Consider the following 27,658-nt stretch of genomic DNA (forward strand, 5'->3'; position numbering starts at 1 on the left):
CTTTTAAAGAGAAGAATATGGATTTGCCTGAGAACTTTGACTGCTTCAGTAAAAAGCACTTGACCTCCCTTAAGCTCTCTTTCAGACTCTCCTATTGATGGGTCTGGGAACAGAGAATTAAATGTGGGCACGGAAGTTTCTACCTGGGAGAGCTCCAAGCTCTGCTGTTGCACAGATATAAGGGATGGCAAAATTCTCTAAACAGATTTTGAGGAGATTTTCAGGTGTCTTTGTAAAGAGATCTCCTAGTGTATGTAGCTGGCTTCATGTTGAAGGTCTGCTTCTGGTTATTTTTAATCAGCTAAAAAAATAGATGAAAAGAAAAACCCAATACATCAAAGAAAAAAGAGGCAAAGGACTGTGTCTTTTTGTTATTTTCCTTTTTTGGGGGATGCTGGAGGTCCCTGTGCCAGCTCAGTGTGGCAGGGAGTGTCTGTGAGAGCATCCTACTTGCTGAGGTTGTTGGACCAAACCTGCCCTCATTTGAAGCCATGCAAAACAAGTGGTGACTCCAGTGGAAGGAGGGCTGGGGCTGTCACTAACACTTGGCTGGGATTCTGCAGGGGCATCTGTTTGGCTTGAAAAATTCCCAGTTGTGAATTAGGGCTGATAACTGCTATTCCCTTTACTGGTGTTTAGTAAGTTCTTATCAGAATAAAAGCTAGACCTGCAAGTGCCTAAAATACGTTTCTCTGTCCTTTGCGTTCTCCCCAGCCAGTATTTGAATGATAAAAATTGTAAAGGAAGCTTTTAAGGGTGATAAATAATTATTTTGCCAATGTACTCATCTCACTATGTTCAGTTCTGGAATAAGAGTGCTATAATTTAAAAGCACTTCTGTAATGGCTGTATTCTTTGGTATTATTTGCTCTGCAGGTTTACCTGCCTCCAAGCTAAAAATACTGACTGCAAAACAATAAACCATGTATTTGGATTAAACAGTGACATGTCCCCACAGTGGGGCATACCTGCCTTGTAGCCATAAATACATATTTATAAGCAATATAACATACTAATTTGGATAAAAAGAGAATGCAGATGGCAAGATAATTGCAGCTTCGTATGAGGCTCAAACTGTGTAGTAGAAATGTAGCTTTTAGATAGATAGCATGAAAGAAGGTTGCAATTTTTTGAGGGAGCAGACAAAATAATTCCTTTTCTTCCTTTGTCAAAGTTCACAGAGAAATAAAAGGACGTTGATTTAGTTCCTGGTGATTTGCTCTAGCAAAGTGCTGAAGGGTTTCAGCATGTTCCCTGGAACCTCCACAGGGTGGAAATGAGGAGGTGCAGTTTGTGCCACGGTGCTGCCATCACTCAGCTGTCCCTGCCTGCTGCCACCAGCCCTGCCCCGCTGCTCCTCCAGCAGTTCTCTGCTCCCTAGGGGCTGGTCCTTCAGAGAGAGGGATCCTCCTTGCAGAACGTGGGACATCCCAGCCTGGGGGAGCTCCTGCCAGCTCTGGAGGTGTTGATCTCCTGGCATTGCCTCTGGGGCAGCTCAGCTCCCACTGTAGCTGCAGGAAGAAAAGTCTCCCACCACCCAAGATTGAGAAAAGTCTCCCACCACCCAAGATCAGCTTCTGCAGCACCTCCTCTGACTGCACCTTCATAGCCCGGTGCCCTTTGGGTGAGTTTTGATTCAGAAGATGAACCAAAAAGAAATAAACAAAAGCTGAACAAAAAGAGCAAGGTGGCTGTGGATGGCACAGCCAAGCTTCTTGCAGCCGTGCCTGGCCTGGCCTGTGCTCCCTGCAGGGTTTGTTAATCATTTCTGGTGGCACCCCTGTGTTACATTCCAGTGTTCTCTGGCTGCAGATGTCTCTCAGCTGGGTCACTTGGAGTCTTGCTTGCCCCACAGAGGTCAGAAGAGAGGAGAGCTGGCAGTCAGCAGGGGATGCAGTGAAAGAACAAGTTGCATCATTTTGGCAGAAATGCCCTCACCTGGTGTGCAGATATTTTTGCCATCACCATCCAAAGCAGATTTGAGTCTGTGGACAGCAGTAGGCTGTGAGTGCCCAGTGGGATTTATAAAACTGATATTCTCTCCAATAATAAATTTTATTCTGAAGCAGTGAAATCCAGAGAGCCTACTTGAGTCTGAACCTTGGCTGCCCCAGCGCTCTGGGGGCACTTAGTGGCTCTGTGATATTTCCAGTGTGCTGAAGAGGTGAAAGTTAAGTAAATTTTACAGCAACTATGAAAATATTTCCCTTTACCTTCATAGTAAAATTGGTGAGAAGTCTTCAGCTTTGAATTTTGCAGGGAATTTTGTAGGCTGGCTGAAGGACTATGACAAATAGCATCAGGATTAAATCCTGCTGTGCCTGTTCTGGTTGTTTCTGTAAGGAGCTGCTGTTGTGTGCCCCACATTGAGAGCACAACAGGGAACTGAAGTATCCCACCAGCTTCCAAATCAGAGCATCCCAAAGACGTGCAGGAAAGGAAGCTCTGATGTAAACAAACTTTCAGAAATAACTCCACAAGTTGCATTTCAAAGCAAAATCTCGTGGAGACTGCCTATGGCATTTTAAAGGGGATTTCATTAGATCTTGCTAACTTGTCATAAGATCTCCTAAATGGAAGGGTAATGGCTCATAACATTTGTAAGCTTTTTAATTTCATGCAATATGAGCAGTGTAATCAACACCTACTAAAGCCAATCAGCTGTGCCCAGTGGGCTTACCTACCTCAGCTTTTGTCTGTATTTGCATTTTGGGTACACCTCTGAACTCACCCTGGGAACCAGGTGCTTGTGCTTCCTTACCCTGACATCAGTGGAGGGTTTGTGTCCAGGAAATGTGAAATGATCATGGCAGAAGTATCTGACCCCATAAGGTGCATAAGCATTTTAAACCCAGTGCTTTTCTCACCTTCTTGTGAGGGAGTTTAGAGTTGATGTGGACAAGTTAACAGCTGTGGAGCTAAACATGAAGGAGACAGAGAATTTTCCAAAGGATCTCTCAATGTATTTTGCTTTTTCCCTTTGACAAGTAAAATTTCTCACTTGAGCTGCTTGTGTGAGGGGAGAGAAACTGTTCAGATCATGAGTTTGTTTTGCTGCTCTGATCCCATTCCCACCTCCTCTTCATTCTAAACATTTGCAGCTGGACCCTGTGACAGCAAAAACCAGTGATGGGCATCCCAGCTCAAAGTGAGCTCTGTGGGCTCTCAGTTTTTGCATTGAATTTTTTGCCACAATCCCAGAAATTGTTTCTGTTTCAGCTGTGAAAAGGAGGACAGTGGGGCACAGGGAACATGAGTGACTCTGGGGGCTGCATTTCTCTCTCTGAAATGCAAAAGCTTTGAGTTTAAGGACTTACCATGTCTAGACATTGCTGCTGACAATCAGAATCCTGGCTGCTTTGTAGAGGCTGAAGTACAAAAACAACTTGTTAATACTAGAAATGAAAAAGAAATAAAACTTGATGCTGTGTGGTAGAGGGAAGATAGAGGAAAATAGAAAGCAGAAACACTGAAAGCCAAATAGGAAGATCCAGTTATAAAGAAAAATGATGTTTTCCTCATTTTCCAAGAAGCCTGAAGAGCAGAGCTTTGTATCTTCTTACCACAGGACAGCAAACACTTCTGCAGCTCTTCTGCTGATCAAAACTATTTGGGCAGGAAAGTTCTGTATTTTGTAAGGCAGAAGTTGGCAGACAAGCTGTGCTGTCATTAGGAAGTGCAGGCTCACAGAACTGGTTTTACAGACAGCTCAGTTCGTGGGTTCTTTGATCTATGACAGGAAAGCAAAATCAGATTTTCCAGGTTTCAATTACCAGTTACTATAGCTCTTTGTTTTATTTCTAAATAGCAGATGTATTTGGAAAAGGAAGAACACAGGTGAGAACAAGAATTACTTTAAATCTGTTCCTTTTCTTTTAGGACAAATTTGCTGATGGTCTTGTGAAAACTAACTTGCTGCTCTTGAAAGATAAAGTACCATTTCTTTGGCTCTTAAGATCTTCCTGATTGGAACATGCTTCCTATAAAAGCACATGCAGTAAAAAGTTGTTCTTGTTGGGGAGTGGTGAAAGAAAGCAGTTTCCATGGTGCCTGGGTGGTTTTTTTTGTTTTTTTTTTTGTTGTTTCTTTTTTTCTTGATTTACCCCAGGTTTTCAGTATAAAATGTTACATGTCCATTGATTTCCTCCTCTTGTGCTGTGATTCTGAGTCCCATGGGATTTTAGGCCTCCTTCCAGCCTGGCCTTAAAATGTTCTGAGGCAGGTTGTAGGAAGTACTAGCAGGAGTCTGTTCTTGTTTCCCCTCTGAAACAGAATAACCCATGGAACAAAAAGAAAACTCAAAGTACTTCAGCTCCCAGTATTTCTTCCTTGTTCATCTATCAAGCACAGCCATCCTTACATAAAACTGCAGGAGATTCCTCACTTTCAAGCCTTAATTTTTTTGGCTGAGCATGAGTAGAGCTAAATCCTCCTTGGCTTTTGCCTTTGCAGCTCTGAGGTTCCCCAGGGAGTATCCAGTGCTGTTGTCATCCCACTTTCCCCAGGAATACCCTTCTAAGGACAGGGGCACATCTTCCTTTGGAGAACTCTTCTTTATGGTCTACAAGGGAAGGATTTTTTTTAAGTTTATTTCAAATTCAGCAGTGATTTGTAAATCCAAGATTTTCACTGTATCTTAGTTGGTGCAGGTTACTTAGTTGGATTCTTTATTTGTAATCTAAACCTAGGCACTTAAAATGGCTTTTGTGATCCAGGCTTTTTATTTTCTCTTTCTTCCCAGCTGCAGCTTGATATTCTCCTTCTAGTTCCTTCTTCTCCTTGAGCAAAATAATAAAATTTAGACAAGGGGCTGATTTGTGGTGGGGAATCCAGTGAAGAAAAGCGGTGAACATCTGAGTCCTGATTCTGTGCTAAAAACCAGCAGCAGCTGCAGAAGCTGTGGCTCCAGGAATGGGTGGTTACTGATTTGGGGAGAAGCTTTGCTGTTCTCTGAATCATCCCTGTTCCTCTTCCCAGAGCCTGGGAATTATTCTTTTTGATGTGCCAGTGCAAACTGAGCCTTCTTGGATGTGATCTGACAGGACTGCAGCCCAGGGCTGCACAGCTGAAGAGTCAGATGTGGTTTTTTCCAAAGAGAAGCTTTGTAAGACTTCAATATTTAAAATCAGAAAAGCAAATAAACTAAAGGCAGTGGGTTGATTGAGGGGAAAAGAGAGGTCACTGTCTGACAGATCAGGCCTTACTCTCCAGAAAGGATTTCAGTTTTCCAGCCAAAAGCCTTTGTCTTTCTTTTGATTAGGTTGATTGGTAAAAGTGAACAATTCATTATTTTTCTTAAAATCCTGTTTTTTCTAGGTGTGTTTTGCAGGTTAGGAGTGGCCACATCTTTTCATGACCTTAGAGCAGCTGGTATTTCCCTTTAGGCAGAATCACTGTTGTGTCCTACATGCAGGTGAGGCCCCCCGTGAATGGCCAAATAATCCATAATCCAAGCACACAGTAATTGCTGTGAGAGGTCAGGAGTCTGATTCAGGGTCTTGGTGTCCATGGCTAGAAGGCAATGAGTTGATGAGATGAGATGAGTCACAACAGGGCTCATCTCTCCTGCTCTCCATGGCTGGGTGTTCAGAGCCTGTATCCTCCTGGTTTTTGCAGAACACCCCTCACTCTTTAAATGAAATAAAGGCCACACAGGGCAGTGGCATGCATGTTGTCACAGCTGGCTTGAGAAGCACCTTTGATTGCATATCTGCTGCTGCTTCAAGCTATAATATTTTATCTGTGTTCTGCCACCTGATGAAAACCCCAGCTTCTCCTGCAAACTGACTTTTGCTCTTTATTTTCTGAAGATCCCAACTGTTATTTATAAATGACGAGCCTTGATGTTGGCACAAAGTTGGGGGAGCAGGAGGTTTTTTGTTTCTCTCTGCAGCATTATCTGTAGTGCAGCATGCTGGGAGGGGTAGCTCAGGTGAAGCAGAAGAAACAGGAGCACACAGGCAGGACCCTTTGCTGTAGGAGCCACTGGCTGGGTGCCTTCACTGATCAGTTCCTTTCCTCCAGAGTTTGGGAAGGACTTCAGGAATAAAAACACCAGCAGAAAAATACCTTCTCAAAGCAGGAGTTATCAGGCTGAGCCACCCTGCTGATTGCCCAAAGAGTAATTGGGGTCCTTGGCTCTGATATTCCTCCCTGGGCTCTGTTTTCCCTTCACACATCCCATTCTCTTTGGCTGCTTTTGCCATTACTCACCATTTCCCCAGACAACTTTCCTGTCTTCTTCCAGGCATGGAAAAAGCATCTGCAGCCAGCCTGACATCTCTTGAAATCCCAGTCCCCAGCTCCCCAGTGGAGCTGGTTAGGGATGTATTTTCCTGTACCACAGCAGTACCCTGTGCTCTCTCCTCTCCTCACCCCTGAGCAGATTCTCAGGAGTGTCTGTTGACTGGCAGCCACAAGCTGCATCCAAATCCCAACACAAACATCCTGCTGCTGCACTTGTGCTGCTGATCACACCTTTGCTGCTGTGCTCTCTCTGTGGGTACATGTGTGCAGTGTGGCAATGTCCAGCCTGATTTAGGATCTTCCCTCCAGATGAGCCCAATTTCACATCCCACACTTATCTGCATCTGTCATTTTACCTGTCCAAGTGCCCTCTCACCTCAGCTCTTGGACTTTCAGCCTGTCCAAGGCAGTGGAGGTTTGCAGTCCTGCCCCTCTGAGACAGTTTCTGTCTGACATTAACTCACACTCAAACTGTTCCAGCTCTGCAGCTCAGAGCTTGGCCCCTCTATTTATCCTGGGGAGGAAGACTCTGGTTGTGCAGACCCACAGAGGATCCTTCTCAAAGGCAGCTGTTGATCATTTCAGCTGAGGAAACAAAGTGGCTGGACTTCAGCAATTCAAAACCAGTTTGTGCTGATGTTTCTGTGACCCCATAACCCTGTATCATAATTAAAGCAGATAAATCACTTCGGTATCGGAGGTACAATCATAGGCTCAGCCTTCCTTTCCTGCCCTTCCCCTACAGGGTTAACTGAGCATATTTCTACAATAAATATTCCCACAACAAGGCCTAAATATGGTTTTCATCAATCATTTTATAGCTGCTTCCAACCTGTCACACCAGAGTAGGCGTTTACAGCAGCTCAGGAAAAAAAAATGCAGAAAAACCACAAATAAAAGAATTGAAATAGAAAAGCTGAATTTTCTACTAGGAATGGTCAGATAATCTTTCTTCGTGTCTTGTGCAGTGGCAAGTGGACAGTCTCCAATGAATAAATAATTGCACATCCAGGAAATGAGATTATTACTCCCATGAAGCAATTGAAAAGGAGAGTTCACTGTGCCCTTCAAACATATTTTGTGAAGCACAATCCTGCATTTACCTATGGAGCACAGCAAACCTGAACAATGGGGCTCATAAATAAGAGCTTTTTAATTGTGACAGGAGCCCAGAAACTGAAACACTTTTATTGCAGGAACATGTCTGGGCTGCACCTTGTCATTTCACAGGCCAGATGCATGGGAGAGAACTCCAGTGGGTAATCACAGAAGTGAGGATGGCTGCCTGCATCTTGCCTCCCAGCCCCTCACCATGCTGTAATGTAGTTGCTTTTGCAGTGTAATTGCTTTCTCTGCAGGGTTTCTTCCTATTGATTCTGCTTGTGTGGGTTTAAATGGTTTGCAGGTTGTAACTAGACTCAGGTTGGTCTGCACCTCCAGTGCTCTGTGCTAGGCAGCTCACGTGGCACTTCTGAGAGACTTCAAAGCTGTCTAGATAGCATCACTGCCTGGCCTGCACGTATATGTTTGATTGGAAGAGAGGGGCTGGATCAGATAAGTACAGAACATCAATAAATACATATATTTTGTTTGGTGACACTTGTTCAATTTGAGTCTTTTTCCCAGGAAGCAGCTTGTGTTGTGTCATTTTTTCGGCGCGCTGTGTAAATGCTCTGCATCTGCAACTGTCAAGGCTGGTGCCATCCCCTAGCAGCACCATCTGCTCACTCACAGAGTGCTTTTTGCACTGATAAAAAATGTGAGGTGTTACTCATAATTAGGCAAATCACATGCTGTGATCTGTGATTGATTTGGTTCCTGTTGCTGGTTACCTCGCATATGTCTGTGTGTCCATAAGTATTGTCTACATACCAGCATATGGATGCAGATGAATCACAAATCCTTTTTTCCCCAATCCAGACAGATGGAAATGTTTTCCCTTCTTCTTATTAGCAACAGCTGAATTTCAGTCACACCAGGGGCCTCTGCTAGGAGCTTGCCTGTGTTTCGTGCTGCACACGCGCCCGTAAGTTGGCATGGCCATTTATAATCTAATACAAGAAGCAAGCCATCCATGACATGCAGCAAAGGAAAGCTGTAATCTCAAAGCAGTGTTCAGAGGTATCCACCTTATTAGCCTTCCTGGAGAAAAATATCTGGATATATAACTTGGCATTACGCAGTGCAGTAACAGAATGCCTAAAAGGATGTGTGAGCATTGCAGAGCCCCAGTGGCTCTGCTGAATCTGATTTCTGAGAAATACTGCTGTGCTTTTCTTAGTAATAACAGTATGTGCTCTTAAACATGTGTTCACCTCACTGAGTGAGATCTTAATTGTTTCTGGTTGTAGTATGGTCCAAGCAGTGTTGGTGGTAAGGAAAAGTAACTCAGAAATTAGTCGTTCTGTATAATTTTGATAGTGTCTTCTAATAGCTTTTATAGGTATTGAAGTATGATGTACTGGCAGTTTTAAAAGATGTTTAAGGCAGGCAGTAGGGACACCAGAAAGGCCATAAAAATGAAAACACACGAACAGAGGTCTGCACGCTTGACTGGAGTAAAAGTTCCAAGCAGGGGAGTAGCTGTAGATTCGGATGATTGAGAATATTTTTAAGCCTCAGCAGAGCTCTCTTCTCTTCTCTCCCTCTCTCCTGTGCCTACCTACAGTGTGTTTACTTCAGCAGGAGATGTGTCACCACTGGACTCTGATCATAAGTAGGACAGCCCAAGGCAGAAAATAGGATATAACTTAGCACAGATCCACAGTCCTGCTGCTCCACCACCTCCTTGCAGACCAGGATCAGATTGGAGCAGCAGCAGCTGCAGCCTGGCTCTTCTGCAGAGGAATTCAAGGAAATTGAAATGTTTAGAGAATACTTGGTTGATTTTATGCTGGAGGGGCTGAGCAGTGTGCTGAGAACCCATGTCTGCTGTTGACCTGTTTTAGAGCATGGGTTTGAGCCTGGCTTTGTTTGTGCAAGGGAGAGCTGTTCCCCAGGGATGCCAAGTTAATCATCAGCACATGTTTGATTGACTCTGCTGTGTCTCCTTTGGGTGAACCCTCAGTGCAGGGAAGAGCCTGAAGCATTTTCAGAGTTAGCTGATTGTTTCACAAGTTGTGCTGCTCTCTTCATTTCATTCCTCTGCCTTACCAGAGGGCTCCTGGAGCTGAGCTTGCTTCAATGCATCAGGCTTTTTTCCAAAGCCAGTAATGATCCCTTCAGTCCTACCTGCAGAGGAAGTTTTGTGGATGTGCAGCAGCCTTCAGATGTTACAAGCACCTGATGTTTGTAAAGCAGATCAGATGCTACAAACCCAGATTTCCCACCCCTGTGGATACTGAATAGGACTCCAACATAACAGTTGCATTTTATTTTCATGTGTATGTCTGTTGGTTTCATCAAGTCACCTGTGGTTTTCCTTACATTATAAGCCAGTGAAGTAAAAAAGAAAGAAGAGCAGCAATGAAGTCAAGGCAGATGTAATGCCTTGGAAATTTTTCAGTGTTGTTTTTTTAATATCAGCAGACATGGTGTAATTTAATTTTCAGAAGAGTCTCAGCTGCAAAGTAGCTGATTAGACATCTTGAAGAAGCAGCCAATCTCTCAAAACACTCTGTTCATGAGATTATTACAGGTATTCTTCTAAAGAGAGAAACCCCTAGATTGCCAGAAATAAATCACTTTGAAGGATACAAACCCCTTTGGGTAGCCTTCCAGAAGCAGAACCCAGTCATTTAGATCTCACATCACAGACCTGCCTTCTTTGCACTTCACAAAGAAGAGTCGAAGATAATTGCTTTAATGGAGCAGAAGGAAATTTATCTTTTGTTTCTATTGTTTTTAAAATGAACTTCAAGAAGTGCCATGAAAGAGAGGGGTTTGTGGCATTGGACATAAAGCTCAGACCTGCACTATCTGTGCCATTAGAATATGTCACACTAGGTGGGACCACAGCATTTTCTGAGCTTCATGGTACTGTAAAACATATTCTGTGAAGGTGACTGAACTTTGTATAGAAAACAGAACTTGAATTTTTTATTTTTTTATTTAAGCATTTGAGCTCTTGATAAAAAGTCAGAAGTTGTATCACAGCACACTAAGCTCATGATGCTTCATTTGTGTTTTTGAGTGCTCAGTGCAGGTCAGGGCTGTGTCAGCTTACATGACCTGGGCACATTCCACTTGTGATAAAGTTTGTTCCCCGGAAGAAGAGGATGCAAACTACATTTTGTTACATCTCCACTGAACCTACTGCCTGCTTCCAAAAAATCACCAACTTCAGACACACATCTAGCACATACTGGGGCATTTTAAAGCGTTTGTTTTAATCTGTTTGTTACCAATTCTGTTCACAGTTTGCTTTCATTCTGCTGTGAAAAGCTTACACTGTCAAAGCAGAAGTTTTACTAAGAAAGGGATTTAGTAACATGAACATTATGTTCAGCTGTTTGAAGGACAAAATCAAGATGAAAAGAGACTCAGTGATTAAACAACAAAAAGTATGTTTAAATCATATTAAGGGCTATTTTCAATCTATCACCTAAGGATTTAGCTACATGCCTTAAATTTTTGTGCCAGGAAGCTTCTGGGGAAAATCCTATTCTTGCAGTGGGGATCTATACCAGAAAAAGGAGGAAAAACTTTTGACACAGAAACAATAATGGTTGGCTTGCAAGTTTAGCATGAAGTCTAGATTTTCTGCTGGTTGTAGGTGAAGGCCAGGCTGGTGTTCCAAGCAGGATCTTAGGGATGGGGTTCAGTAGATGCTCCCCAGCTGTATTTTTCTTCACAGGCAAAGGTAGATGCTGTCCACTGCTTCCAGTTTGCTCTTCAGGAGGTGCAGGTGTCTGCACAATGTTCTGTGAGCTCTGCTGAGGCTCATGGTAGTGCCAGTTGCCTGATCCCTGCAGCATCTCTCAGTTCTGAAGGGCTTTTACTCAATCTCCTGCTAACTCTCTGTTTTAGGGGGGCAACTCTGAACTTTTCCAGCATCAGACGCTCTCCAAAGGAGTTTCTGTTCCCAAGGCAGGAGGAAATGCACACTTGGGGACAGGTCCTGGGCTTTTTGACTGCTCACAGTGTGTTCTGGAGACCTCTGTGGTTTGGAAACCCTCTGTTGAGAGTCACACAGTGAGGTGCTCCTGGTGCTTCCCTTTGACAGAGGAGCAGTGGTTTGGGAGCATCCAGAACTGGGTCAGGAAGGCTCATGTAAACATGTCTGTGTCAGCTGGCCCAAAGTGACAGAGTAAAGGTCACCAGCAGCTCTCCTGGTGGCTGAGGGCACGTGCCTGACACCTGCACCAATGAGCTGCACCCTGTATGGTGTCCTCAGCAGTGCTCTGGGCCACACAAATTACAGAAACTACAGAGGTGGGATGCCTTTGTGGCTTTTCATTAGAGGTTTGCCATTCTTAATGAAGAACTTTTCAGGTGCCCTAAAATTATTGCTTTGTCTCTCAGTTATTGGGCAATGAAATTCTTGCTGCTCCAACCCAGAAAAAACTGAGGTGCAGCTCTGAGCTGTCCCTACCAGTGGCAAATGCAGTGCAGGAAAGTGTCACTGCTGTTATTGCTGTTACCACATTTAGCTGCTGGTTGGATTTGAAGAAAGGAATTTATTTATTTATTACCCACCCAGAACTTCCCCTTGGAGCAGCACCCAGGGGTGCAGGCAGGTGAGTGCTGCTTGTGGGCCAGAAGCAGGAGAGCTTTTCCTGGCTGCTTGCCTTACAGAAAACAAGCTTTTGCCCTCTGACAGTCCAGCTGAGCACAGAGCAGTGTTTGCTTCCTGTAATGTCACTGAGAGGTGGGGTTGAGCAGGAAAATGGTGCTCTGAGTGACTTCTCCATAATAATAATTTAGCTCCTTGCTAAATGACATTATGCTTTAAGATTTTATTTTTACCATTATTTTGTCAAGCCTGCAGGAAATTCACCATTTCCATTATTTCCACAAGCTTCACTTGGCACTTACTGTGTGAAGTCTGTGAATCCATAGGATCAGATCAAAGCTGTTCCTTTTGACCATCTGAACGACAAACACGCCAACTGTGAGGCATTATTTTGAAATTGCCTGTAAAAATTTAAAAGGATTTCCAAATATTTTTAATAATTCCCTAAAACAGTCTAAGGACATCTGTTTAAGTACTGAATTTCCCAGAAGACAGCAGTAGCTGGGATTGCTTCAGCTGCAAATTAAGGTTGTCAGTCAAAGGGCTTTTTCTGTTTCAGTTTCTGATCTGGGAGTTTTTAGCATCTCTTCCAAAGTGAGCCAAAGAAAGACAGCTAGTGAGCTGTTCTGGCTTGTTTTGCCATGTGTTTAACCTAGCAAACACTCAGTTGATACCTTTTGTGAAGTTTTCTATATTTTACTGGATACCTCTGCTTGGTGAGGAACCAAGCTATGCAGTTTTGACATATTTTTGCACTTTTCATATTCTTTTTTTCTGCAGCATGTGTCCAATGTTTTAATATATTGAGTAGCTGTGGCAAATGCTGTTGTGTGTCTGCAAACATTTGAATTATTTTAAGGCACTGTCTCTGTTAATGAGCTGGAGTAAGAGGCAGAATGATGTATTTACTCTCCAGGATTTCCTGCAGAGATCAGTTGTAGGTTCATGGTGAGCTGAAAGGACATGACCAGCCCAAAGAGTCTTTAAAAGATGTCCTTGTGTATTGCATGCTGATATTCCAACTCCAGCTCCATCAAGGGCCATGACAGTTTATGAAAATATTGCTTCTCTCCATAACTGTTTTATTGTGGTGCTGATGCCATACTGATCTAGATTTCCACCTGCTCATATGCATCAGAATACTTCATTTTGTGTCATGGTAACATGAAAGTGTAAGAGAAGGGGAAGGCTTTGTCTTTTCAGTTGTAAATCCTAACTGGATTTTAAAGCTTTCATTGTTTTGTTCTGTGTGATTGAAAGAAGCTGGCATCATCATCAAGCTTGCAACAGAGGAAACATCTTTTTTTTAATGTTCAGAGTTTAAAAGATGTCAATGTTATTTCCTTTGTAAACAGAAGATGATGGATAGAAAATCTGCCGAATTTTCAGCAAAAGGGAGTAATTTCTTCAGTTCTTTTTCATTCCTTAATGGAAAAAGAATTATGGAAATGAGAGCAGGCATTGCATTAAGTGCTTCCAATGTTCTTTCCCTGCAGACCAATAAAAACATAACTCCTCCATTAGGGAAATTTAGTTTTTTGAAGGCTGTGTGAATTTGAGTTCTGAATGAGTGAATGAGATGACTATACTGGAGTAAACATTTCCATGTCTGATTATGTATTTTAAGCCTTTTCTAGATGGATACCAGCTCTTTCCTTGTCTTTAGGTCTTCTTCAGAGCAACTCTTTCTGTGACTTTTTACATTGGTTTATCTTGTAGTTCCTCTGTAGTGCAATCTCATATTACAAAGAGCAGCAACAGAGTTTTCAAAGTCAAGGGAATTGAACTATTTTTCTTGCCTGACTGTGAACTAGAGTTCATGGCTTTTTCAAAACACTCCAGCTGCTTCAAAACTCCATAAGCAAAATTCAAACAGTAAAAGTTTAAAAAAAAAGAAAAAAAAAAGACTTTTCTATGCTTCCTATGGCGTGTTTATAGTAGTTATAGTCTCACCCATAGCTATACATTATGCAGATTGTAGCTGTCTACCTTTAAAAATACTCTTTATGTGTAAGTGGGAAATGGATATGCAGCAGTAACCTGCTGTTCCTGGGTGTGTTCAAATCAGGTCCCTGAGCAGGGGGGATCCAAGTGAAGCCATCTTTTCTTTCTCAGCTGTTAACCATAAAATAGTAATAAATAATCAGCATTCATTTCTAGAAGTTCTAGAAGATAACAAATAAAAAATAGAGAAAACCAGAATCATTACAAGTCATTAGAACTGATCCTTACTTTTAAATTATTAATCATAATTCAGTTTTGTATACAATAATACTTAAGGTGTCCGACACATTGCAGAAGTGTAGAAGGATGATTTGTCCTCATTTAGTGTAGGAGGGGACAGAGGCACCAAGAGCTTCTGAAACTTGTCCAAGATCTGGAAATGATTAAGTGAAATTCATTTTTTTGTTATTATTTTTATTTAGTTGTAAATAATCTGGATGTAGCCAAAATGTTCTACTTATAATTGATCAAATAAACCCCATTTTACTCTTTATTGTTGAAGGGTTGCCCGTGGGAACATGCTGCAAAAACAGTGAAGGCAACAAATGTAATTACTGTGAATATTTGGTCATTTGAGGCTGGTTTTATTTTAGTTTTTTGAGGTTTATTTTCTGCAAACACTGCTGGGAATTGTTTGTTCACCACTAGAGTGTTCCCTGAAGGCCCAGTCCACCACAGAACACCCTATTATATTCCTATAATAGTGTTCCTATTATATTTGATATGCAGACAACTTAATCCTTCTGCCACGATCCAGAAAAAATGGCATCTATGAAAATATTGAGTTCATTACAAATTCAGGAGGCAAGGAGAACATGCCTGACCCACACAATTCTCTGTCCCCACCCTGATTATTCATTCCTAATGGAAAAATTTTGAAAAGCTGGAAAAAAAGGCATTGGACATAAAAATTTTCAACTTCTTGCTGGTTTTAAGTTGAAAATTTTTCAATTTCTTGCTGATTTTGTCTCTTCTGCCCATCCTGTGTCTCAGTTAATTGATGAATCTGATCAGCTGCATGCTTTAGGTGTTACGAAGAGATGCTGGTGGTGAATTTCCCTCTCTCACATTGGATTTTTGGCTGATTTGATTTGGGGTCAGCCCGTGCTGGTGCCGTGGGTGGCTGGTAGCCCCTGAGGAGCCAGCTGTGCCCAGCTGTGCAGGCTGGGGCAGCCTGTGGAGAACACGAGCTCCCCGGCGCCTGGGCTGTGTTTGCTCACAGGAGCAGCCAGATGGTTGGAGCTGTGGGCTTGCTTTGGCTTCACTCTTGAGCTGAAGTACCTGAGGTGGATGTTGCCAGGTCGCCGTGTGGCTCCTGTGTGCTGCCAGCTGCTCTGGCTCCTCTCTCTGAGGTGTGTTTAAAGCATTGCAATGAGAAATTGGTGGAACTCTCTGTGGCCGAGTGGAAGTGGGGAGGAGTTTGTGTCTTGTGTTCTGCAGGCCTGCTAGGATGGGTCTGGTCACAGGCTGGAATCCCACAGTGTGGTGGGGAGATGTGCCAGGTGCTTCACAAGTGCTTTGAGATCTAAGGCACTCTCCACATGTAAATATCACATTTTCTGCTCCCCAGCCCTTGGGCATGGCTCACTCATGTGGTGGGCACACACTGTCACCCACTGGAGTCATCAGGTGCTGCAATTTTGCAGATTTGCCTCTGGAATGCACTGCTGCAGTCAACCACCCTCCTGAAACACCTTTGGGAAGCTTAGGTCAGGTCCCATATCACCTTTTAAAATTACAGGTTGGTTGGTAGAGTCAGTCATCCCTAAAGCAAGGCACTGCCTGGGCCAGACAGAGCTGTGGTGACCACTCTGGGCTTATCCTGGAGCAGTCACAGCAGGGTGGGTGCACCCCAGGCTCGGGGTCAGTGCAGCCATGCCCATCTCACACCCTTGCTCTCGTGGTCTTGTTCCAGGGCAACCCCCTGTACTTCCAGTCCGCCAGGAACGTGACCGTGAACATCCTCAACGAGAAGACAAAAGTCCTCACTCGCCTTGTAACAGGTAAGGAGGGGCAAAGGCTGCTTGGAGGGGTGAAAGGGGGTGTTTTGGGATGCTGGGCTGGCTTCAGCACACAGAGGGGAGCCTGGGTGTCTTGTGGGGGAGAAATGAAACTTCACTGCACTCTGTAGAAACAAAGGCAGAGACAGGAAAGCTGTGCTGGGGAGGCACCTGGCTGGGGCTGTCTGATAACAAAACAAACTATCATTTTCATCTGAAAGCCAGTCCAGAGTTAGAAATGTTTGTTGTATGACATCAGGTCAAGAACATACGCCAGGCTGACCTTTCTGTTGTAACAAGAACAGGTTTTTCTCAAGACATTTATAACTTGCCTGAAATCTTGGGAACTCTGGAGCCCAACTATGGCAACAGTTTGCAATTTAAAGTCCTCCTGCTGATGAAGAACTCCCTTTGCACCCAAACAAGAATGTGTTGGGTGGAGAAATGGGTGTTTTGTAAATCCCCAGTGTACAGCAGCCATTCAATGAATGAATGAATAATTTGGGTTGAAAGAGTCTAATGCATTATATAAGGAATATGGCACTTTATATATGGTATAAAATATATATCTGACATGGGACAGAGATATATTTACTGAGATTTATGCACGGACTGTGAGAAGTATTGGTGTGTGGCAAGGGCAGTAATCCATAAACATGTTTCTAAGCTGAGACTGGGTTGCTTGGTTTGCTTATATAACATCTTGGCCTTTAGTCACAGTATTAAATAATTAAATATGCAGCTTCAGTGAGCAATTATTTAGGAAGCATGTGTGAAACTTGCCTGGAGGAAGGAAATAAATTCGACCCCAGGCTCCCTGATTCTCACATTCAGAATGAAGATCTTCAGTTTGTTGGTTCTCCATGTATTTTCAAGAGGGTGTTTGGTTCACTTAAGCACCTCTGTGTCACGAGAGTTTGGGACTCAGTGATAACCTCCCAGTGTGATGCTCTGGTTATTGAGCTTTTATGCATTCAGCACCAGCTTTGGTTTCACAGTGGAGCAAAGATGTGGTCCCATGTTGTGCCTACTGCAAGGATGAGTGGGAAGGTGGGTAATAAGCAAGACACAAATCAGATTTTTACTGGATTTTCTCTGTGTGGCTGCATGAGTTTTTAAGTATTTCCAGGGATCTCAGCATGGCCTCACTTGTCTGGAGTGCAAACCACCTGCGTGATTCTGTGTGTCCAGGTGCCAGCACAGGTGACCTGGGTAGGTAGGGATGGAGTTTTTAAGAAAATACTGGCTTTCAAGGGTGATTTCTCTTGTTTTTTGAGAAATGAGACTGGTCTTGAAGATGGCTGGAATTAATGCAAAGTCCAACCACCTGCCTTGTGCAGGTTGATATTCCAGGAGAGCTGTGCCTTGGATGGAGTTGGGAGGGCTAATGAGTGGTGAATTGTCCAAAGTCTGGCTCAGTCAGTAACCCAGGGCAGCCTCTTTGTAACTCTTGGCAGCCTTTGAGCCACAGACCTGCACAGAATGGCTCTTCAGGCTGGTGTTTATCAGCCCCCACAAGAAAACGAATTGCCAGAGGCTTTCCAGCCCTGTAGGGCACAGCAGCCTGCAGGAAAAGCAGCAGAATTGAAATAAGATCTTCAAAGGAAAGTTTTACTTGCCTAAAAACTTTCTGCAGTTTGAGAGAATGCCATTGTTTCTTGGCCTGCACATGATTGAAGGAGTCTAAAACAAAACATTTGCTCCTGTCCTGATGTTTGTCTTTTTTTTTTTTTTTTTTTTAATTGGGCTGTGCATGACACTGATAGAATTTTAATCCAGATATGTTTAAAAGCTAGAAAACCAGGAATCTTTTACACAGCAGCATCAGTCCCAGCAAAATGGGCCCAGGAGCTCTTGATGCCTCTTACACCTGCACCAATACTCTCAAGGCATGGCTGGATTTGTTCATTGCTGTTTCACAGATGGGTCTGTCTTTTTATAAAAATATCCCAGCTATCCCAAGTTCAATGGTGATTTTATGGCACACCATGAGCATTGCAAAAGCATAAATAGAAATAGTTGAACAGTTGTTACTTGTGTAGAAAACTGCCCTTTCCTAATAAGATCTAAAAAGCCTCTCTGTTTGGTGTCTCTGATGCAATTTGTTGAACTATTATTACTCAGCAAATGGGTTTATTGAATGTATGAAGCTACTGTGTGATTTTCTTACACTTTTCCCTAAAGTAAAGCTTCTTCCCCCTAGGTCCCCAAGCAGTGGAAGCACACAGCCAAAAATTTGAGGTGAAAACCCTCTCTGGAAAATTGCTGTTTTCTGCAGATGACAACGAAGTGGTGGTTGGAGCAGAGAGATTGAGAGTTCTAGGTAAGAGATTGTTCATTAAGCCACAGTTTTAATATGCACCTCTTCAAATCTGAATATAGTTTTGCCTGACTTTCCTTCCTACTTGCTGAAAGCTTCTTTTGGAGATAAAACCTTCTGCTGTCTTTATGGCTTTGAATCTTCTCCAAGCTGATAAAGGCCAGGAGTTTCTGTGTGAGGGCTTTTCTTAACCTGCACAATTTGTTCTTTCCCCTCCATTAAAAACTCCCCTGGAAGTGGTTTGTCTGGCTGAGTGAAATAGCTTTAAAACCAGTTTTGGAACCTGAACAACCTTTATTTCTTGGATCTGGGGTGGAGGACAGTGAGGAGCGGCCCCAGGGATGTGCCCATGTCTGCAGTCACTGTGCAAAGGGAACCTCAGGGTTCATGGTTTTGGTGCCAGCACTGTCACCAGCTCCTCCTTCATTCTGAAACAAACACCAGGAGGATCTGCCTCCCCAGCCGTGCTGCCTGCCAGGCTTTGTTCCTAATAAAGTAGGAATAAATGGTATTTCCTAATGAAAACTGGGGATAAATCTGGGTTTGGGATGTAGGGGTTCTTTCTTGTTTCTTTGGATTTTTGTTTTTTTGGTCGTTAATTGGAGAAACAAAACAGCTGTGGCAATTGGAAATTTTGAAACTTATTTGATAGTTATATCAAATTAACTGTCTGGAACTTGAATTGTTGTGCTCCCCAGTTCAATCCACACTCTTTGGTTAGTCTGGGATTTGGCTCACAATTTTCACACAGGACCAGAGTGGGTAGCTCAGTGTTGTTCACAGTCACACAACAGTGCTGCTGGTCTCTGTGGAGGCACCAATATCTGTTTTACAGTGACTTGTTTTGGATGCATCTTTTCATTCCAAACCGTTCCTTACTTCTCTTGTAAAAAGAGATCAATAAGGAGCTTGGAATTATATATAGATGTAGATAGTATTTTTTATTATTATTGTTACTATAATTTCTAGCTATTTAATAGTCTATTATGTATAGTATAAATGGGACTTGGTATCCAGCCCTTAACATTTTTTGCTGCCTGATGTCCTGTTCTGGATGGTTCCTGTTTGTGGGCAGGGTGGGTGGAGCTCTCTGCACATCACTGTTGTTGCACACTGGCCTAGTTCAGTCACCAGCTATAAAAACCTAGGTGGGCTTCACAGGATAAATGTTGAACCTCACAAAATTCAGAGTATTTTTGTTAGCTTAGACCTTTGAAGAGGCCCATTGAAAATTCTCGTGGTGTTCCAGAGCTGGGGACATTTGTAGCAGTCCATGTCCTCCAACAAAGCTCCCTTTGCACTGCACCTTTCAGAGCTTGTTCTTGCAGGGTAGGTGAAGTCAGGAAGCAACAGTTTTTAAGTGTTTTCTTGGAGGCCTTAAAACAGGAGAGATTTACATTGTTGATTTAAAAACATTACAGAACCTTCTCCATACAAGCTGCAAGTACTCCTGTTCTGATTACAAACCTTAAAAAAATTGCTTTAAAGTTCCTCTGTGCTTTCAAGAAACCAGGAATTAATTTTGATAGCTATTTTGAGTTACTGCTTTGTTTTAGTCTCCAGACTAAACAGCATCAAAAATCTGCTGATCACTGTAGTGCCCTTTGGTTTTTGCCTGTAACTGAGTGTTTCTCGAGGTTGGTTTGACTTCTGCAGATCTATCAGAAAAGAAAAAATAAAATCATACTACTGGTGATGTTACATAGCAAGTATTCCAATGACCTTGAGCTGAAGTGCTTTCTGAGTTCATTCTTGGCTTTGTTTTTCTCCAGCTTTGCTTCCCCAATCTAATTTTATCTCCAAAAGTGTTTGCCGTGGCTGTTTGCCATGCTGGGAAGTGTTACACCATATGTTCGTGTTTCTTGCAGTGTTTTTGTCTGCTCTGAAGGCCAGTCCGAGCTGCAGCACACAGACAAATTCCTTTGATCATTCCTCTGGTGTTTGGGCTCTCAGGTGCTGCTGGAATGTGTCTGCTGACACCCATCTAGGCCATGTAAATAATTTCAACTTGTTCTTGTTATTACTGAACAAATACTTCTTGTAGAGGCAAGTGTGTGTCAACAACCTGGCATGAAAGTCATCCCACAGAGGTCAGAGCAGCAGTTCTTGTGGCCAGCTTTGAATATTGCCAGAGACAATAACTCTTTTCTTTGTACAGACTCCAAAGTTTTTTTCTGGAAGTTTGTGCTACAAACCGATGCTGAATCCTTGTCCTGAGAAAAGAGGTGCTCTCCTGTTTTGAAATGAACCCTGCTCTGGGTATCTAGAGGGTTTTTCAACATTAGCAAGGGATAAAAAAGGGGAAGAATACACAGAATTATAGATTAAAAACAAATGCAAGTAGGACATATGATGCATTTGATGGTGCTTCAAAAAATCACGCAGCACGGGCAGTGCAGATTTCCATATGAAAGTGCTTTTTATTTGATTTGTATTTTGGGGAGTTATTTCTGATTTATGAGCATTAAAGGGCACAGAGAGACAGAGCTGGCCACCTCTTCTTTTCATGTATGACGTAATTTCAATGAATTTATTTGATATAGTGAATCCAGTCAAAGCTGTCATCACAGGAGGGGCTGGAGGATGGCAGGGGAAGGGCAGATCTGAGCCCTGGTAACACTGGCACAACCTTGTGCAGACACCAAAAATCCCCTCTGCCTTGCTCAGCTTGGGACATCAGCTCTGCCTGGGTCCAGATAACCCTGAGGGAGCTTTTGTTTGCCTGCAAGAACCCTATAAAAGAACTGAGCCCTACAACAACTCCACTCTGCCCTTTTTACTTCTGAGCTCTTCAGCCAGTGCTCGTGTGCTGGTGGGATGGGATGGGATGGGATGGGATGGGATGGGATGGGATGGGATGGGATGGGATGGGATGGGATGGGATGGGAGCACATTCTCACTCTTAGCATCCCTTTCCTACCCAAATAGAACTGGGGCACCCCATGGTATTTTGAAAGGTCCCATAGCAAACCTCAGAGCTGCTCTCCTTCCCAGAACCTCAGCTCTGCCTTGTAAGGTTTGGATTTCTGGAGGCAAAATCTGCCCCTTCTCTGCCCCTGTGGGGTGTGTGGGGTGATGTGCAGCCCTTCCCTGGCAGCCCCTGCCGTGGTCAGCAGAGATTTGGGCAAAGCCCAGGGACACAGAGCTCACACCTGGCTGGAGCCCCCAGGGCTCCTAACTCAGACCCTTGCAGGGGAGATAAATGAGCTGCTCCTAATTGAATTTGTATTTGCTGCCTCGTCCTGACTCCCTCCCTCCCTCCAGAAATGAAACGTGTCCAGACCATCTGAAAAACAGGGAGTAAGAAACACTATTTAGTTAAAAGAGTATTAAAAATAACTTTGATATATATTAATTACAATTTCATTTAATAGCTTATTGAACGTTATAGCATTTATAAATAAAAGACAATCATAAAGCATTATTCTGACTGTTAATTAGCTCTATTTATTCTCCAGATTAGTTTTTAAATATGCCCTCTAGATGCCACTTGATACTAATTAACAGAGTTACATTATTATCTCTATAGAAAGGCATTTTTAATTAAATCTAAAGCAATTTAAATTAGCATGAGTTTTTACAGAAATTAAACTCTGGTCAGATGCTTAATTTAGCCTTATAAGACAACATCTGATGACATGCCAGTGTCAGTTCTCCCAGGGGCCTTGACATCTTTCTTATTTGAGATTATTTTTTGAAGTTTGTTTTCAGGGAAACTTGCCACTATACTCTGATGTTTAATATTTATGATGGATTTAACCAATTTTTTTTTTTGAAGACTAAATGTTGATGGGAATCCACATGCATTGCAGTGAGCTGAGATAATACCACAAAAGCCACACTTCTGCAGCTTACAGGAGTCTGGCAGTCCCTGGGTTTGTGTGGGAGGTGGGACTGCATGGGCTGGATGTTGTCCCCTTACAAATCTACCAAGCTTTTTAACCACTGTTAAAATTACTGTTTTGCTTTCCAGCAAGGATAGGATTAATCACAACCCCACAGGGTCCCTTCTCTACAACAGAACAATGCAGGGATTGCTCCCACGCCCCAGAAAATGTCTCTCAGACATTTGGATTAGCATGGCAGAGGCTTTTCTACTAATGGAGCCTAATGATAAAGATTTGGCTAAAGCCTTCTCCTGTGGCAAACCCTGACTAAAATAGCTGTATTTAGAGTGGGGTAGGATGCCTTTCATCTCCCAGAATAAAGACTGCAGGAGCAGTGTGAGCCAGCCCAGCACCATGGCTGATTTAAAAGCACCTTTGATCTCACCCATCTTTCCTTGCTCTCCTGTCAAATAATTAGCCAGTAGCTCCATTTCTACCTTGTGGCTTTTTTTCCACTGTAGCCAGCACCCTTTGGGCACTGGACCATGTGGAGCATGTCAGTGCTGACCACAGATTAGACTTTTAGGACTGTTAGTTTGGGAGCATTTTTTTTTGTTCAAGTTTCTCTCCAGCTGCCTGGGAATGCACCTGGAAAGAGGAATCAGCTGTTGAAAGGTTATTGCAAGTTTATTAATAAGTTTGGAGTAATTAAATCCAAGGCACATTTCCAGCATTTTATTTATGAGCTGTTTATTAAGGAATTTAGAGGATTTAGTGGAGGAACACCAACAATTAAAGCAGTGTGGTCCAGGAGTGTGTGGCTATTTACAAGAGCATGCAGTGATGGAGGAAGAGGAATGGCTTTAAACTGACAGAAGTTAGATTTAGGTTAGATATCATTAAAAAATGGGGTACTGTGAGGGTGGTGAGGCACAGGAAGGGGTTGCCCAGAGAAGCTGTGGGTGCCCCACTCAGCTTGGATGGAGCTCAGAGCAGCCTGGTCCAGTGGAAGAGGTCCCTGCCTGTGGCAAGGGAGTTGAAACAAAATGACCTTTAATGTCCATTCCAGGGCAAATCATTCTGTCATTCTGTGACTCTGTGACTGGAGAGAACTCTTTTAAAGGACACTGTTGGGGACCTGCTCTGCATCTGTGGAACACAAGGTGCTGTGGCTTGTTCCTCATGGAAGGGTTAAAAAAGCCTTTGTAATAATATCCTTCACTTTGGTCAGGAGGAGAGAGGATTTAATGGGGATGTTGCTGAGCTAACACATCTGTGTAAGCTGCCCCAGCTGCCCTAAGCTTCACATCCACAAACATTTTCAGGGCTCCATTATTAGCTTGATCTGGAGCCCTGCAGAGCTGTGGCTGCAGTGCCAGCCTGGTTAGAGAACTCTGCTCACATTTCCTCCATATTAAACTTTTAGGGACTTCTTGGCATGTCCTTTTCAGCTCTTACTTGCTGCAGTAGTTACAGCAGGATAACTTTAATGACTGTAAGAGTAGTTATATTTCATTAAATAATCCACAGAGGTATTTGACTGGTATCAGTCATTTCAGAGGGTGGGGTAAGCTAGAAATTTAACAGTTTCAAGGAATTACCACCCATTTTTACAGCATGTACCCTTCTTCAGCAGTGATTATTTATGGATCAGAACATGCATGGTTGCCCTTTACAGCAGCCATTATGATTTCCAAATGGCATTTTGCTGATGTGTTTGTGGCAGAGGGAACAACTGTGGTAGCCAAGTGTTGAAATCAGGCCTGACCCAGAGAAGAAATGGAACTTTTTGGTCTCACCACTGAGTCTGCTGCAGCTTTATGCCTGAGGGTAAATGCCAAGCTTCAGTCTTTGTAGTGTGGATTTTGGGCATTGCCCTGAAAAACATGTCCTTGCTGCAGGTCTGTGAGTGGCCTTCTGAAAGGAGTCATGGTCTTATGAAACTGAGACATTTTCCTACTCTAATCCTTTTCCTTTACAAAGGCAGTGGAGGGGAAGGTGCCTTCAACCCAAAGGACTGGGAATTCTCTGGGGTACCTCACTGGGATGCCTTGCTGAGCCTCTGGACCAAACTGCACCATCAGCTGGGCCACAGCCCTTTCCCAGTTCACCCAGTTGCAAATGAGCTCCAGCTTGCTCGGGCTGCTCCTGAGCTCCTCCTGTGCTCTCAGCCATGGATGGAATGAGCCCCAGCCAGCTGGGACAGGCATTTGACCTTTTGCTGGAGATGCATGAACTTCCCTGGGCAGCAGCTGCAGTGCTCAGAGCTCCCTGCCCACAGTGATTGGGCAGCAGCACTAATGCAGTCCTGGAGCAGTTGCCAAGCTGGGATGGGGAATAAAACAAGGGGAGCAGGGAAATGTGCTGACAAATGAAGGTAGCAGGGTTTACACTGGCACTAGCCAGGCTGGAAGCTGCCTCCTCCACTGTCTTTAACTCCTGTAGCTCTGAGTTGTGGCAGAGCAGCTCTCTGAGATTTCCCTGAGCTCGTTGCAGAGCTGTGATGATGGGAAAAAATTATGTTTAGCAAAATTAAGCAGTAGTGGAGGGCAAAAACACATATTTACTCTTAGTGGTTAATGCCACAAGAAAATTCTTTTTTTTTCTTTTTTTTTCTTTTTTTTTCTTCTTTTTTTTCCTCTCAGCTAGGAATCGTACTGTTGCTGTATCCATGAAGAAGCAGGGGTCACAAAGTGATTTAACCTGTAATCAGCAGTGGCAGAGAATTTAAAAACTGTATAGAAAAGAAACCTGATTTAGTTGAATTGGGTGGGTTTGGGGTGTTTTTGGTTTTTTCCCCAGAGGTTGAGACGCAACTGTTGGATGTTTTCTTTCAAATAAAGTATTTCTCCCATTCTGCAAGGGGAGAAATTTAAATTACCAATTCTTGAATGAATACTTCTGATAGCTCCCATGCTTTAAGGTCAATAGGTGTGATGCTGTTTTCTTTTCTTTTTAATGGCAAATCCAACTTAGATTGCTCTCCTTTTTCAAAATCCACTCACCCAGATTGCAAATTTGTCTTTTTATTGGCAAGAACAAGCTGTGTTGGGAGAGAGAGATACTGAGGAGTTTTCTTTGTGTTTGCTTTTACTTAAAGTACATTCCAGGCTGAAAGGATAGCATTTATGTAAAGTGTATAGGCTTCGAGTCCAGGCTGAAATGTGTGTTCAGATTGTGTTCCCTTAATCCTGTTTAAGGGAAGAGAGGAATCATCCACCATCAGATTAATATTGATTAAATGTCACAAGGATTATGAAAGAAACATACTGTACACTTACCAAACACTGAAATCAAGTTTAAAAGTGTGGCAGATTTATATTTTATTTCCTAAGTGTCCTCCCCAGCTGATCTGTTTGAAGCTCACACAATATTCTCCATGATAAATTTCCACTGTGTATTCCCACTTCAGGTGCTCCCCTGAGTTCCTTTGCAACTTTGCACAAGAATTTTGAGAAGAGCTTCAAAGGAATTCAGTGATGACATTGCTATTGTTGAGCTGCAGGAAAAGTGTTGAAGGACCCCAAAACTAGTCAAGAAGGAAATATCTAGAGGTCAGCATAAGTTGTAGCAACCTTTTTTCCTGTGTCTGTTCTCAGTTTGGGTGTGAGCCTGTCTGCTCTGTTTTGTTCTTCCCTTTATGTTCTCAGATAAATGAGCTGTGGCAGGGAGGCTGTTGGAGATGGTGTGACTGCAGGCACATACATCACTAATGACCCACTTGCTCCTCTCTGGGCTTGCAGCTCATCTCATTGTTTGCAAGTTTTCCAGCTTAAAACCCAGGCTCCATTGATTCCTTGGGACTCTGAGACAGAGAATTTTTTCTCCTCCACCCAGCAGGGCTGGAGTCCCAAGGAGCTCCTGTCTGGCCTAACTCAGTGCCTAAGGCTTGGCTCACTCCCTGTGTGCATACAGTGCCAAGATCAGGGGCTAAAAATGATCTGTAATAAGAAATAGAATCAGTTTTTTAAAAAAATTATATGACATTTTTTTATTATAAACACTTCGTTGATGCTGCACATGATCTCATTATTGCCCTCATCATTCAGGAATTTTTGATTGCCCTTAAAAGAGCAGCTGCCCAACACTTAGACAAAAAAGGAAGACAGACAGACCTTTGCAATGAGGTGTTTTTATAGGATCCTGGAAAGAAACGTGAATGAAGCTTCATGGCTTTTGTTCAATGCACTGGCTTAACCTAACCAGGCTATTATTGGACCCTGAAATAGAGCTCTTATTGATTTCAGATTTAATGGGATTCAAGGGGAGCAACAGCAATTACTATGCTCACCCATTTAAAAACATAAATTAAGGATGAATAAGGCTTTTAAAGCTTGGAATTAGAAGAAGCAGTCACAAATAATTTTTACCTGCATTGTATTGGATTTACTTCCTGGGCCTCTGTTTGCACACACTTTCTGAGACTGTCACATATTATCCTGATGAGACCTGCAGAGGAGAGAACCTCCTCAGATGGGTGTTTTCATGAACAAATTGCTGAATGTGTCCTGATCAATAATAGTGGGAATAAAAGTAGTTTATGGAGACAACAGCACACTATACATTGCCTCTTGACTTCAGCTAGAAAAAAATCACAGCAGATCCTTCTCCTTCCCCCCTCATTTGCACAGTCCTGCAGACACTAAAGAGAAGATGCACTAAGGCAAACTTAATCACCAGGTTCATCACAGGCCTCTGAGACCCCACTTTCATTTGGAAGCAGTGATATACAACACTAAAGGTCTGCTGCAGGTCTGTAATTATCACCAAAAAAATACAGAGTGGGAGAGAAATGAACAGAAAAAGGGATGTGGGGAATAGCTGACCATGTGTATCTGCTCCTGAGTGGAAACCTGATGTCTCCCTGCATTCTGCTCAGCCCCTAGAGCTGCTCAGCTGATTGCCACCTACCCCTGACAGCAGCAGCATCAATTATTAGTCTAAAATAACCTCTCATTGCATTGTATTTGAGCTCCTCTTCTCCCTCTCCCAGCAGAGAGCAGGGGGAGCCCAGGGCAGGTTCTGTGCAGAGGGAGGGGCTGTGATCAGTGCCTTGGCACAGTGGCTGAGTCCCAGCTGGCACAGGGAGCAGGGGCTGCCCTTGGCACCAGGGAAGGTGCCAGGACAGTGTCACGCAGCTCAGGCACTTGGGAAAGCAGGAGGCAGCTGGAAAAGCTGAGCACAGGTTCCTGTGTTCCTGTGGTGGGAGCTGTTGCTGGCTGAGATGCACCTTCCAGCTGAGATTTGCTTCTTTCCTGGGGCATTTGTGCTCCTCCATGTCCAAACCCTAAAACTGGACTGGAAATGTTCTCTTGCCATGAGACTCTTGATTTTTGTTCTTGAATGAAGTGAGCACATACAGGGGTCTTTGACACCCCACACCTTATGCACTGCAAGGGGGGAAAAAAGCCCAAAACCCCAAAATACCCTCTGAGTGAATCTTTATGGTGATTCAAAATACTTCAGGTTGATCCTGTCATATGCTGTATAAGTTCCTGACTGATTGTATGGAATTAAGTTATTGGGCAGAGAACCAGCTAATGGAAACACATTGATGAAATCATCTTTGAGGGACATTAAATGGGAC

At 43.2% G+C, this 27,658-nt stretch overlaps 1 protein-coding gene across 7 annotated transcripts in view; it reads left to right on the forward strand.

Moving 5' to 3' along the window:
• The window catches only part of SGCD (sarcoglycan delta), a 307,039-nt gene that overhangs the window by 235,815 nt on the left and 43,566 nt on the right, over window positions 1-27,658 (forward strand). For all 7 annotated transcript variants that reach the window (XM_071443434.1, XM_071443431.1, XM_071443435.1 and 4 more), the window contains 2 exons: window positions 15,840-15,927; window positions 18,128-18,247. In XM_071443434.1, the coding sequence (XP_071299535.1) occupies window positions 15,840-15,927; window positions 18,128-18,247 (208 nt within the window). The remainder of the gene's footprint in view (window positions 1-15,839; window positions 15,928-18,127; window positions 18,248-27,658) is intronic.

Source organism: Agelaius tricolor, unplaced genomic scaffold (assembly GCF_023055355.1).
Source record: "Agelaius tricolor isolate 1412-34295 unplaced genomic scaffold, bAgeTri1.0.p SCAF_18, whole genome shotgun sequence".
NCBI classification, from domain to species: domain Eukaryota; kingdom Metazoa; phylum Chordata; class Aves; order Passeriformes; family Icteridae; genus Agelaius; species Agelaius tricolor.